Genomic DNA, 12,523 nt, shown 5'->3' on the forward strand with positions numbered 1-12,523 from the left:
GGCTGGGGGATGCTCTTTGGGGGTCTCAGCTAGGTTTTTCCAGCCTAGGTTTTTCCAGCCTAGGAGATTGATCCTTAAGGTTTTCTTTTATCCCCCTGCAGTGTGTTCTTTTGGGAGGGGGCTTCCTGGGGGTCAGCTGGGTGGGTGGAGGAGTCATTTGTGCCCCTTGACTAAGGGTGTTGAGGCTGAGCCAGTGGGGTTGTTAGGATTGCCCATCCCTCCACAATCCTGGGAGACTAAACCAGATTTCGTTAAAATTCCTCTTCTCTAGTCCCATCAGGTGGTACCTGAAGCATCATTTCTCAAACCCATCTGTTTTCCCACCTGCAGTAGTGGCACAGTGTCCGTGTGGCAGCTCCAGCTGCTCATCCAGGTCTTGGGTTTTTGACCACCATGGGATGCACCTCCCTGGAGGCTGCTCTGAGACCCAGGGTCTCTGCAAAACATGGGCTTTTTATTTTTCCTTGCAGCAGGGCAAAAATGTCCTTTGGGGCAGCCCAAGCCACATTTTCCATGGGAACAATCTCTACACGAAAAAACAAAAAAACCCCATCAACTTGCTGTGCTGTTTCTGGGCTTGCTCCTCGTTTTTAAGCCGATTTTTGGTTTGTTTTGGCTTGGTGCTTTTCTGTCCCTCGGAAGAGAAATGGAACTTGTGCTGGTGATGAGGTTTAGAGATGAAAGCAGGAGGGTTTGTAGGGAGGCACGAGAAGTTCCTGGTGCTGCTGGGTCTCAGTGTGCAGTGCTCAAATGCCATCTAGTGGCACCGAGCACGGGATGGGGGTTTGGGGGGGACCCTGGTGGGCTGGGCAAGGCCAAGGGTCCGGTAGGGACTCAAGGGACACTTGGCTTGTCTGGCTTTGCAGCCCAACAGCGTCCGGGGAGGCTTTGAGGAAGAATATTAGGAGTTGAGTGATGTAATAATGAGGCGAGGCATGAGCAGGAGGTTATGAAACCCATCATGCAGAGACCTGGGGACATGGGACAGCGGTCAGCAGAGCAGTGGTCACTACAGAAACCCTGAGCACTGCCCAGAGTCAGGGATGCTGCTTCCCCTGCGTGGGCTTTGCATGCACAGCTCTCACAAAATAGCCCAAATCTTGCTTTTCACTCACCAAGAAGACATTTTTGGGTGAAAAACAAAGAGATACCCGAGGAGGATAAACCTCAACACGGTCAGAGAGTTGTTCTTCTGCCCACTGGAGTGAGTGGCTCTGCTGTACCACAGATCCCACCCAGTGAGGGGGGGATCTGTGCACCCCAAAAAGTGTCAGGGTCTGATTACCCCCCTGCATTCCTGCAGAGCTCCCTTTTCCTGTGATTACCCCCCTGCCAGCTGCTCTCCTGCCAAGCCTGCCTGACAGCCCCTGAAATCCTATTAACCGAGTTTCAGGAGAAATAAAGTTAATCATCTCCTCCACCTGCTCTTCCTCCTTTCCCTTCTCCTCCTCCCACGGCAGAGGCTGCGGAGGCGGCTGAGCCGATGCTGTGAGGCTCCTGAGGCTCAGACTGACCCCATGGCCCTGGGAGGGTAGGGACAGCAGGGCCGGAGCCGGGAGGGAAGTGAGGCAGAGCAGAGCAGAGCAGGGCAGGGCAGGAGGAAGGAGTCACCCCAGCCAGGACAGTGCCGGCAGCGATGCCACTGCAGACAGAGATCCTCCGAGAGGTCTGGACTGCCGACAGGTGAGTTACAGCGGGCAGGGTGGGATGGGTGGGGTGGGTGATGTGCTGAACACCCCCAGTGGATTCCCCTCTCCTCCAGCGTCTTTTTCTCCTGTTTTCAGTTTAAATGCAATTTAGTGAGTTTTATCATGGGGGTTTTGCTCCGGGGGTTGGTGGGGTGATGCTCATTGACTTACAGAGAGGAAAAGTGTTTGTTAGAGGGGGATCCCCAAATTTATCTCCTTGCTGTCACCCTCGGCCGAGGCAGAGCCTGTCCTGTGCTCCCTGTTGGGAACGATGATGTCAGACAAGCCTGACCTGGTTGAGACAGGGGGAAACACTTCTGGAGCCAAATGAAACACTGACCTTTCCTCCTTTACCAAAAACTGGGGCAATCTCGTGCCCCCAGGACCTAAAAAGGGCTGAAAGCTCTCACCCTTTTGCTTTCTGTGCCCCACAGCCCCAATGAGGAGCCGGGGAGCCCCCAGCACAAACCCAAACAGGTGAGAAAAATTCCTTCCCCTCCATCCCATGTGCCTCCAACCCCTGCTGTAGGCTGTCCCTGAGGGCTGGGGACACCAGAGACCCTCAAGGACCCCACACCAAGGCAGATTTGGGGCTGGATGGGCTGTCCTATTGGAGTACTGCAGCCTGAGAGGGCATGAGATTTTTGGGAAACCCTTCCAGAGCAGGTGGGTAGAGAAAATTCCACTGCCCTCCCTTCTTTGTGCATCCTTCTGAACCCCCCTCCATCCCTTTGAAGCACCCCACGAGGAGGGTTCCTAGCTCTTAAATAACACTTTAATTAAGCCCCTCAGTTAAGCTGTAAACTGTGACTCACTTTCCCCAGGCCATGACCCTGAAGCCAGATCCCCTCTCTCTGAATTTTGGGACAGCCCTCTGGTGCCCCCCCAGCCTTGGAGGGGTCTCAGCAGCAATTTCACCCACCACCAAATTTAATTTTTAATCAGCAGCTCCTCCCTGAAGGGCTTTGTTAGGTAAGGGAGTGGTTGCCCACCCCGCAGCTGCTTAAGGGATTAGGGGGTGCAAAGGAGCTTTGCCGTATGAGCTCATGACACAGAAGAAAGCAGCCAGTTCTCAGTTTCACCGTGGAGCTCCCAGCTCCCCCTCCCCAAATTTACAGTCCTGGGACCCCACGGGGATCCATTAGGATCTCACCTTTTGCAAAACAGCTTCACCCACTGCCCTGGAGCATACAGGAGGAGCGAAACCCCAGCGAGGGGGAAGATGCTCTGTTGGGCATTGGAAGCCCTGATGCACCTGGATTTGCTGAGATCACTTTCTGAGAGGCCTGAAGTGACACCCACTCCCTAAATACCTCCTGTCCAGAGCCAGGTGCTGACCCACATGCTCCGTATTTGGTAAATCGGGGTTATTTATGGCCCCAGCTAACCAGGATTAGGTGTGCTGTGCCTAATCCTCCTGCTTCCCTGCTCCTGCTGACCTCCTTGCCATAGGCAGGAGGTTTTGTGGGGGTGGAAAGAGATGGAGGAGAGAGGCCAGGCTGTCTGCCTGTCCCAGCTCAGGTACCCAGAGTGCCCATCAGTGCCCAGAGTGGCTCCCAGCCAGGCTCCCTGTGGCACAGTGTGACTTTTTTCCTGGATGTTAACATCCAGGTGTCACAGCAACACCAACATCACATCCTTCTCTCTGGGGTTGTCCCAGGGTGGATGTTCTGTCTGTCTGCTAACATTGCTTTCTGTTTTCCTCTCTCTGCCTTCCTCGGGGGCTGCCCCATGGTAAGTCACTCACAGGAAGGTGTGTGTCCCTATCCCTTGGGTAGGATATCCCTATCCCTTCTCCCGGGTTGGGCTAGGAAAAGCCCAGCTGTATTTCCAAAAGGGAGCCAGTGCTGTATGAGCAGGGGTTGCCTTGGAAATGGAAAAGGTGTTTAAGGCTGGCACCACCTCTGCAGCACCACCCATGAGGGCAGAGGCTGAAGAAGAAGAGGCAGGAGCCCGGGCTGGAGCCTGAGGTCAAGCCACGGCGGCCACGGCTGAAGAAGCCGAGCGAGGCAGGGGCTGCAGAGGAGCCTCCTGCCCCAGCACAGGGTGAGCACAGGTCCCCACAGCTCCGAAGGAAAGGGGGACAGGTACTGGTGTCCCCCCATGGCCCCATCCTGCACCTGAGGTGCTCTCCATCCCGGGCATCTCTTGACATGTGCAGGGGTGAAGAAGGTGAGGAAGAAGAAGGAAGAGAAGGGGGAGGAGGAGAGCGACAAGGATCCCTACAACAAATTCACCAAGGAGCCTCGGAAGAAGAAGGAAGGCTCAGCTCCTCGCTCCCAAGTGGCCAAGGGCCCCAAGAAGCCACAAGGTGCAGAGGCAACACCCACCCCTCTGCAGGCTCGTGGCACCTCGTGTCCCCTTGCACCGTGTCCCGATAGAGCCTCCGGTGCTCCCGGTGTCTGCTGGGGCTCTGCACATCCCGGCAGAGCTTTTTGGGTAAAACCCAGCTACGGACCTGGGAGGAACGGGGATGTGGCAGGAGACTTGCGCATCGCCTTGGGGAGTTGGGATGGAGCGGGGGAGGAGGTAGAGGGGGGTGACACACTGGGAAGGTGGCAGTGACACACTCGCTGGCAATGTGGCAGTGACACGCTTGCTGGGAAGGTGGTAGCTCTGTCCCCGGACACTTTCGGAGGGGCTGCGGCCGCGAGAGAGCGCTGTGGCTGCGCCGCCCGCCCGGCGCTGGACACTGCCCACACCCCACGCCCCGCCGGACAGCGCGGCCACCCCGAGGGGACAGCATGAGCTCCCACTCCGGCCGCTGCTGCCCACAGAGGGTCCCTGCTCGCCCACTGCGGGGTTTGGGTCCCCCGCTGCCAAAGGACGTTGTGTTGGCTGATGCCGTGGTCGCCTCTGGACAGAGCCGGCTGAGGATGAGGAGGATGAGGACGAGGAAGAAGAGGTGGAGAATAAAAACCCGCCGAAAAAGCTCAAGAAGAAGCTTCCCAAAGAGCCCCTCTCAGGCGGGGGGGAGAAGAAGCTGAAGCCGAAGGGTGAGTGCTCAGGGGCAGGGATGGCACAAGCTCAGCTCTGTTGCCACTTGCAATCTGTCCTGGCTGGGTTGAGGGAAATGCCTGCATCCCATCCCATCACTGAGGCTCAGGGGGCTGTGGAGAAATCGCCTTTTCCCCATGGAATCCCCCCCCAGCTCAGCCCTTCCCGCTGCTCCAACCCTGCCACCTCCTGGTCCCCACCACTGCCCCTTCCCATCCCCCTGTCCGGCTGGTCATCAGCTCCTCTGTCCAAGCAGAAGACAAGAGTGACCCTGACAGCAAAGCCAAATCTGCCAAAACCACCAAGAAGGAGTCAATGTCCATGTTCCAGGTGAAGAAGGAGAAGAAAAGCAAGAAGAAAGGTATGAGACGAGCAGGAGGGGATGGGAGCCAATCCTACTGCCTGATGGCATCACCCCAAGCCAGCAGCAGCCAGTGTTGTGTGACAATGTCCCCCATGTCCCCCACAGCTGCCACCAGCAGTGATGAGGAGGATGATTCTGACTCCAGCACGAAACCCATCAGGTCAGAGAAGAAGAAAAATCCAGCGTCCCTCTTCCAGACTGGTGGGGATCCCCCGAAGGAGAAAAAATCCAAAAAGAAAGGTGAGAGCCTGGCACTGGGGGTGGTGGGTTCTGGGGGGATTCTGGGGGTGCAGGTGAGCTTGGCCATGAAGAGGGGGGTTACAGTCAGTGATGGTGGCACGGGTCTATGCTGAGCTTGATTTTGGGGCTCAGTGAAGTCAGGGTCTTCTCCCTCCTGTGCCCCTGCCTGTTCTGCCTGCAGTTCCTCCCAAAGGGGCTGAGAGTGAGGAGGAGACCCCGGAGACACAGCAGAAAAACTCCAACAGGAAGGGGAAAGCAAAGAAATCAAAGAAGGTACAGAAGACCCCTCAGAGCCAAGAGGGGGATCCTCGGGGTGGGGGAAGAGCAGCTCTTCCCCCCAGGGTGGGTCAGGAGGTTTGCAGCATCCCCCAGTGAGATCGACCATGGAACTGTCCCCAAAGCCACCAGCTGCAGAGCCACAGCCCAGGGGGGATGGATAGCAAGGAGCAATTAGCTGGCAAAGGAGGGGGCTTTGGGGTCACCATCATCTCTCACACTGCAGCAGAAGGAGGAAAGGCCTCCATCCCCTGTCATCGAGGTGGAGAACCTGGAGGAGTTTGTGCTGCAGCCGGCACCACAGGGGGTGACAGTCAAATGCAGAGTGACAAGGGACAAGAAGGGCATGGACCGGGGGCTGTACCCCACCTATTACCTTCACCTGGATAACGACAAGAAGGTGATTTGGGGTGGGGGTGATTATCTTCACTCTGTGACTTGCTCAAGGTCACAGCAGTGACTTGTTGGGTGACAAGCTGGAGGCAGCAGTGGCAATGGCAGCGACAATGTCCTGTTCCCGCATTGTCACTCCTCTCTACCAGGTGTTCCTCCTTGCTGGGAGGAAGCGTAAGAAGAGCAAAACCTCCAACTACCTCATCTCCATCGACCCCACAGACCTGTCACGGGGTGGAGAGAACTTCATTGGGAAGCTGAGGTAGGAGCAGAGGTGACACCCCATTTTGGTGACACTCCATTTCTGCAGCACCCTCTTCCCACTTCATGAGTTCCAGGCTGTCCCAAGCCGTGGCTGGGGCGGACAGGAGGCTAAATTCAGCATTTCCCACCGCTGTGTCTGACCTGAGGAGTGGTGGGGGGCTGAGAGGGGAAAACAAGCTTGGCCAGTTCTTTGCAGCAGACAGGTCATGGCTAGAAAAGGCACCTGGCAAGTCCCAGCCTGCACTGCCAGCAGCCACACAGCAGTGCTGGGGGTCCCCGTGGTGGCAGCACCCTACAACACCCAATTTAGGGCTGCCTTGAACCCGAGCAAATGACTGGAGAGTGGGAAGGACAGCATTGGTGGGATGATCCATCAGGGATTTGCAGACCAAAGCCAAGGCTATGCCTGATGTGGGATCACGGAGGGGCTGGAGGGGACTCAGTGGCATCAGCCACAGCCATCTCCCACCCCTGGCTGCAGATCCAACCTGATGGGCACAAGGTTCACCGTGTTTGACAACGGCGCCAACCCCGACAGGGCCAATGCTGACTGGTCCAACGTGCGGCAGGAGCTCTCAGCTGTGGTCTACGTAAGAGCAGCCAGCAGGGATTCCCTCCCCAGAGAGGGATCCCACCCTGCACCCCTTCCCTGGGGGCTGCAGAGGGGTGGGATGGGCTGGAGCTATCCCTGAGCTCTAATTCAGCCCCTATGAGAGGCTGCAGCCCAGGCTGGTTGCTGGTTTTAGAGATGGGATTTCTCTTGCAGGAGACCAATGTTTTAGGGTTCAAAGGCCCCCGGAAGATGACTGTCATCATCCCTGGCATGAATGCTGACTGTGAGAGGGTGCCCATCCGGCCTCGAAATGTAAGTCAGGGCCCAGAGAAAGTCCTTTGGAGCTGGGTTTGCCAGGAACCACCTTGGATTTTGCCCAGCTCAGGGCATGGAGAGGCTTTCAAGTGTCCCTGAAATTCAAGGGAGGTGGGAGACATGGTATCTGTTCTTTTCTCCATGATAAATCCCATTTCCAGCTGGGTACTGCCACAGGGCACCCTCCAGGCAAGCCACAGGAGGTGGCAGGGCTCTGGTGGGGTCACCCCAACTCTGCTCTCCCCCTTCTTGCCCCTCCCCAGGACAATGATGGCCTCCTGATGCGATGGCAGAACAGAAACATGGACAATGTCATCGAGCTGCACAACAAGGCGCCAGTGTGGAACGACGAGACCCAATCCTACGTCCTCAATTTCCACGGCCGGGTCACCCACGCCTCTGTCAAAAATTTCCAGATTGTGCACAGCAGTGACCGTAAGCTGGGACAGGGCTGGGATGGGACAGGGGATAGGGTGTGGGGGCACTGCATTATCAGCTGGCCTCAGCACCCACTTTTTCTGCTGAGGTTTTGGTTTTTTTCATGCTTTGGGGTGCTGAGCTGGGATTAAGATGGGCAGGGAGTGTGGCACCACATAGGAGCTGGCAGGGACAACATGTGGGATTTCTGTAGCCAGGAAGATTTAGGGCAAAGACAGATCCCATGGGGTGCTGAGCCCCCGAGCCCACCACAGCCACCCACTCAGCCCAGGCCACCCCAGAGCATTGTCCCACAGCGCTGGCAGTGCACTGTGCCTCGGGGACAGTCCCTCAGGGGTGGCAGCAGCTCTGCCTGGATGTGGCTGCTCGTCACCTGTCCGGCGCAGTCAGAAGCCCTTGGCCTCCGGGGTGTTGGGTTACGGGACAGAAAAAGCCTCTTGAGGGCCCCTGGTTATTTTTACAGATTTCCTGTCACCCGCCCTCCTGTAGTCCTGTCTCCCACGGTCCGGGGGGGTGGGGAGAGCAGGGTCCCTGTCCCTTCGGGGGCTGTGGCATCCAGAGAGGGGGTGCTGGAGGGACCAGAGGGGTGCCACCATCCATGCAACAGGAAAATGATGCATTTTGGTGATCTGTGCTGCAGTACAGCACAGCCAGCGCAGGAGTCCCACGCAGTTTGGGTGGGGGAGCGTGGGCAGCTTTTTCGGATGCTGCTGCCACATGGCCTCGCTGGAGAAAGGCAGGCTGGGCGCTCAGGTGACATCCCAGCTGCTCACCCTCTCTCCCACAGCCGACTACATCGTGATGCAGTTTGGGCGTGTGGCGGACGACGCCTTCACCATGGACTACAACTACCCTCTGTGTGCCGTGCAGGCCTTTGCCATCGCCCTGTCCAGCTTTGATGGGAAGCTGGCCTGCGAGTAGCACCTGCACCAGGGCTGCTGGGGCCACCGGGGCTGCTGGGGCCACCAGGGCTACCTGCCAGTGCCCGGCGGATGCTCCTGCATCCCTGTCCTGTTCCGCTCCCTGCGTTTCCACCTTCTTGTGGTCACAGTTGTTCCTGGGGTGGTTTGAGGCACACAGTGCCCGCTCAGTGCTCACCCAGATGCAGCCACCCTCCCCAGGGTAATTTGGGACAGATCGCTGGTCTGGGGTGATGGCAGAGCCAGGCTTGGGGGATATTCAGCAGATGAGGCTGACTGTGATCCCTATCTCATCCCTGTGAGACTTTGAGACATCCCTTGGACTCAGATCCTGGAAACTCATCCCCACACCCTTTTTTTTTTTTTTTTTAGATTCTGGTTTGTATTTTTATGCCCAGTCTCCTAGTGAGGAGGAGGTAGTTGGTCTCCTTGCTCCATGTTTCCTCACCCCTGCCCACACACAGGTGGGCTCTGCCTCAGCTCCAAGCTAAACACCCCCAACCCAGCTCGTTGCCCACCACAAAGCCCCCATTTCGGCCAGGTGTGAGCAGATTGCCAGTGTCCGTGGTGTGTTTGCACCCTCTGGGTCTCACCCAACTGCCCAGAGTGTGCTGGGGATTTGGGTCCCTAAGAAGCAGCCTGGCACCAGCAGCACTCAGGCACGTGCCCAGGGGTGACAGTGCCAGCTGAGGAGGGCTGGCAGGCACGTGAGGCAGAGCTGGCATTGCTGGCAGGGGGCCCAGCTGGGTCAGTGCTGCCAGGAGGGACCTGGAAGAGAAAACTCAGGGTGCACCAGGAAGCAATGAAGTGACTCATGAGGTGTGGTGTGGCGCTGAGTCACGCTCAGCACCCAGCCAGGCCCTGCTGAGCTCCCCGTGCCCTCAGCACTCACTGCCCCTTTCCTCTGTGACACCTCCAGCCCTCACGTGTCCCAGGTGTCCCCAGTGCTCTCTGTTCACGGGAGGTGGTGGACAGAAAGTGCCATCCCCTGTCTCAGGCTGGTGGGGTGTCAGGAGAGCTGCAGGGAGTCACTGGGAACAGGAGATGCTGAAGAGAGGCAGCTCAGTGAGAGCAGTGCAGCTCATGCCCTCAGTGTCACCATTTATGGGGTGAGGATTTGGCTGCACAGACAGTCCCAAATCTGATTAATTCAGTGGTGAGAAGCACGGGGACATGCCAAAGAGCCCCGAAACACCATCCTCAACTCCAGGGTGATGCTTCTCTCACCTGCTCAGCTCACACACTGACCCCAGGACAATTTGGGATTCCCTTCCCGGGACATATACGGGTCGTTTCCCCATTCTGGGGGTGATCTGAGCCCCCCAAGTTAATGCAGCTGCAAGGCAGCTGCAGCAGAAAGGCTGAGGAGCAGATGAGCTGGGTGTGATTGTGCAAGAGGGATGCTCATCCTCTCTGGGCAGTGTCGCAACCCCGCTATGGCCTGAGCCTGTCTCTGCGTGGAGCTGAGGACAGATGACAGTGACAGGGGGACCACTGGTGAACATCTGCCCTGGTGGCTTTGCAGATGGGAGTGGAGATTTTCCCCAGCTGTATGAATCTGGACTCCATGATTCACGGGCAGATGCTCGTGGTGGGGCAGGCAGAGGTGGATAGCTTGGGGACAAGCCAGTCAGCGTGGGACATCATCCATTCCCCACGCAGCGAGATCAGAGAACATCTTGTGAGCTAAAGGGAGAAGCAGCCACAGCAGTTCAGGGCCAACGTCCCTGATGAGGTATGGCCAGCAAATGTGGGGAAAGCAAGAGCTTTCTGCCCAAATCCAGCCACAAACCCAACATCTGTTTGAAATCGGGACGAACGCAGCTAAGGGTTGAGCTAATACTTGTGTCTATTTCCTCCAGAGCAAGGAGAAAAGAAGCAGCAGGGTGAGAGAGAGAGAGAAGGGTTTGGGCTCCCCAGGTTCTGTCTGCTGTTATCCCAGGTGTTCCCCAGGTTTGTTCTCCCTCCCCTCACCCAGAAAGTTTCCATATTCCCATTGTTGCTTGCAAACCCCTCAGGTTGCCTGGCCTTTAGCCCAAGCAGAGCAAAATCCCTGCCACGGATGCCCAGTGCAATGTCACCCAGTGTCAGAGCAGCCACCGCATCAGCCGCCCACCCGAAATCCCTTACACAAACCCTCTAACGCAAACCAACTGTGGCAGAAGAAACGAATGAAAACAATTTAATAGGGCGATGGATATTTGGGGCCTTTGTTTGCGCTGGCTGTTAACACCAGAGGAGATGAGGGATGGAAGCAGTTGAAATGTGTATCTACTTTGGCCGGCGGAAAGTGTGACGGATGCGCCGGCAGACCAATGGCTGAGGATGCTGGGGTGTGCGTGGGTGTGAAAGGAATGCTCGCTGCAAGAAAAGATAAAAAAAAAAAAAGGAAGAAAGAGCCTTATCAATGGTGTTTGAGTCCAAAGTGTGTGTATTCCTTGGAGAAAGGGTTTCCTCAATCCCCAGGGATGATGTTTTCCCTGCAGCATGAGAGGCTGAGGTTTGTTTTATGGGGGCTGGCATTGGGCTGGTGCTGCAGGCATGGATTTGACCCCACAAAGTGCTCGTGCAGGGGCATAAGCATGGCCAGTGGCCAGAGGCGACTGTCATCAGCTCCTCAGGGGAACCTCCTGGGAAATGTGTTTTATTTTTGCAGAGGTGCTTATAAGGCAAAGGGGAGGAAAAAAGTAAGGCCCCACCTCGCTGCTGAGCAGCACATCCCAGGCAGGAGCAGTGTCACTGCAGTGCCTGTGGCTCTCTCAGGCAGTGCTTCATCCCCATCCCACACTGAGGAGTGGAAAGATGCTGGTCCAGAGCTGAGCAGGAAGATGGACATGGGAGCTCTTCTCGCTTCTTCCTCTTCCCCAGACCCCTGGGGTTTGGGGTTCTCAGCCCCTGCTCTTTTGGTGGAGCTGACAGATATTTCCATGGCTCCAGAAATGCCCCATGGCCAGGGCAGCCTGAGGAGGGAAGGGGTGCTGCATCCTGGTGGGTGTGGGAGGGAAGACCAGAGCTGGGAAACTCCTTGTCCAGCGATTGAAGTCCTGGAGCTGGTTGGTTCCCAGAGAGCTGCCATGGCCTCAGCCCTGGGGGATCCCTCTCCAGCTTTGAAGTGGCCACACTTTAATTAATTAAAGGAGTGATTGTGACGAGGTGTTTCTCTCTTCCCTCCCCCTCCCCTTGTATTTATTCTGGTAACATTTTTTAGAGGGAAAGGCAGACTCATCGCTGCTTAGCTTGGCTGTGGCTTTGCAGGATGGGCTCCTTTTTGGTGCAGCAAGCGACAGGCGGCAATGGGAAAGCCAATATTTTTCAACTGCTTTTTAAAAGGAGTCATTTTTTAATTAGTGAATCCATTCTGGAGAAGTGTTGGAGTTTTACAATGTTGTAGCTGTTCTTGGTGTCTTGCCTAGACTTGGATGTTCTGGCCATAAGAAAATATTATTTATGGCGTTGCAGCTTGCAGCTCTTTTATATTATAATTTGAGAAAGGAAGTTGTTGTTCCCACCAGTGGACAAAAAAAAAAAGCAGAAACAAGGATTATGGATTTCTGAAGCAAGAAAAGAAATGAAAATTAAGAGGCAGAACAGAAACAAACCACTGAGCCAGCCTTGAATCTTTGCACTCCTGAACAAGCTCATCCCAGCATCACTATTGTTGTGCTGGATGCTGAAGCCAGACCCCTGTCCAGCAGGCAAGGCCAGAGCAGCAGTGACCGCCTCAGCACTCCCCTGCACAGTGTTACATGTGTTCCTAAACATTTGTGGATCAGGCTTTTTGTTCATGGGCTAATGCACACTTGTTTGCTCATGCCTTACTCAGCCTAAACTCCTATTGAACTCAATTAAGGCTGTCATCTCCAGGAGCACTCAATGTCATTTTTGCCCAAGTAAGGGATGAGTAACGAGGCTCTGAGCAGCCCTTGGAGAATAGCAGCCATTTTGTTGCAGTTTTTGGTCCAGATTTCTTACAAGTTAGCACCAGGCCAAGGGTGGAAGAATGCGATATGGCTTTATGAATCACACACAATTGCTGAATGCGCTGGATGCTTCAGAGCCTGTCACTCTGCGGACT

The 12,523-nt window shown here is 55.9% G+C and overlaps 1 protein-coding gene across 1 annotated transcript; it reads left to right on the forward strand.

Annotated features, from left to right (window-relative positions):
- The first annotated feature begins 156 nt into the window (after positions 1-156).
- TULP1 (TUB like protein 1) lies at positions 157-12,493 on the forward strand. The gene is made up of 14 exons (XM_085083075.1): positions 157-1,683; positions 2,123-2,165; positions 3,617-3,734; positions 3,850-3,999; positions 4,553-4,684; positions 4,942-5,046; positions 5,155-5,289; positions 5,471-5,562; positions 5,792-5,965; positions 6,108-6,220; positions 6,704-6,812; positions 6,989-7,087; positions 7,354-7,525; positions 8,316-12,493. Exons 1-14 carry the CDS (start codon positions 1,637-1,639, stop codon positions 8,447-8,449), a joined length of 1,623 nt encoding a protein of 540 aa, XP_084939201.1. The 5' UTR covers positions 157-1,636; the 3' UTR covers positions 8,450-12,493.
- The last annotated feature ends 30 nt before the right edge of the window (positions 12,494-12,523 follow it).

The sequence above is a fragment of the Lichenostomus cassidix genome, chromosome 26, assembly GCF_008360975.1.
Source record: "Lichenostomus cassidix isolate B80296 chromosome 26, HeHo_3.0, whole genome shotgun sequence".
NCBI classification, from domain to species: Eukaryota; Metazoa; Chordata; class Aves; order Passeriformes; family Meliphagidae; genus Lichenostomus; species Lichenostomus cassidix.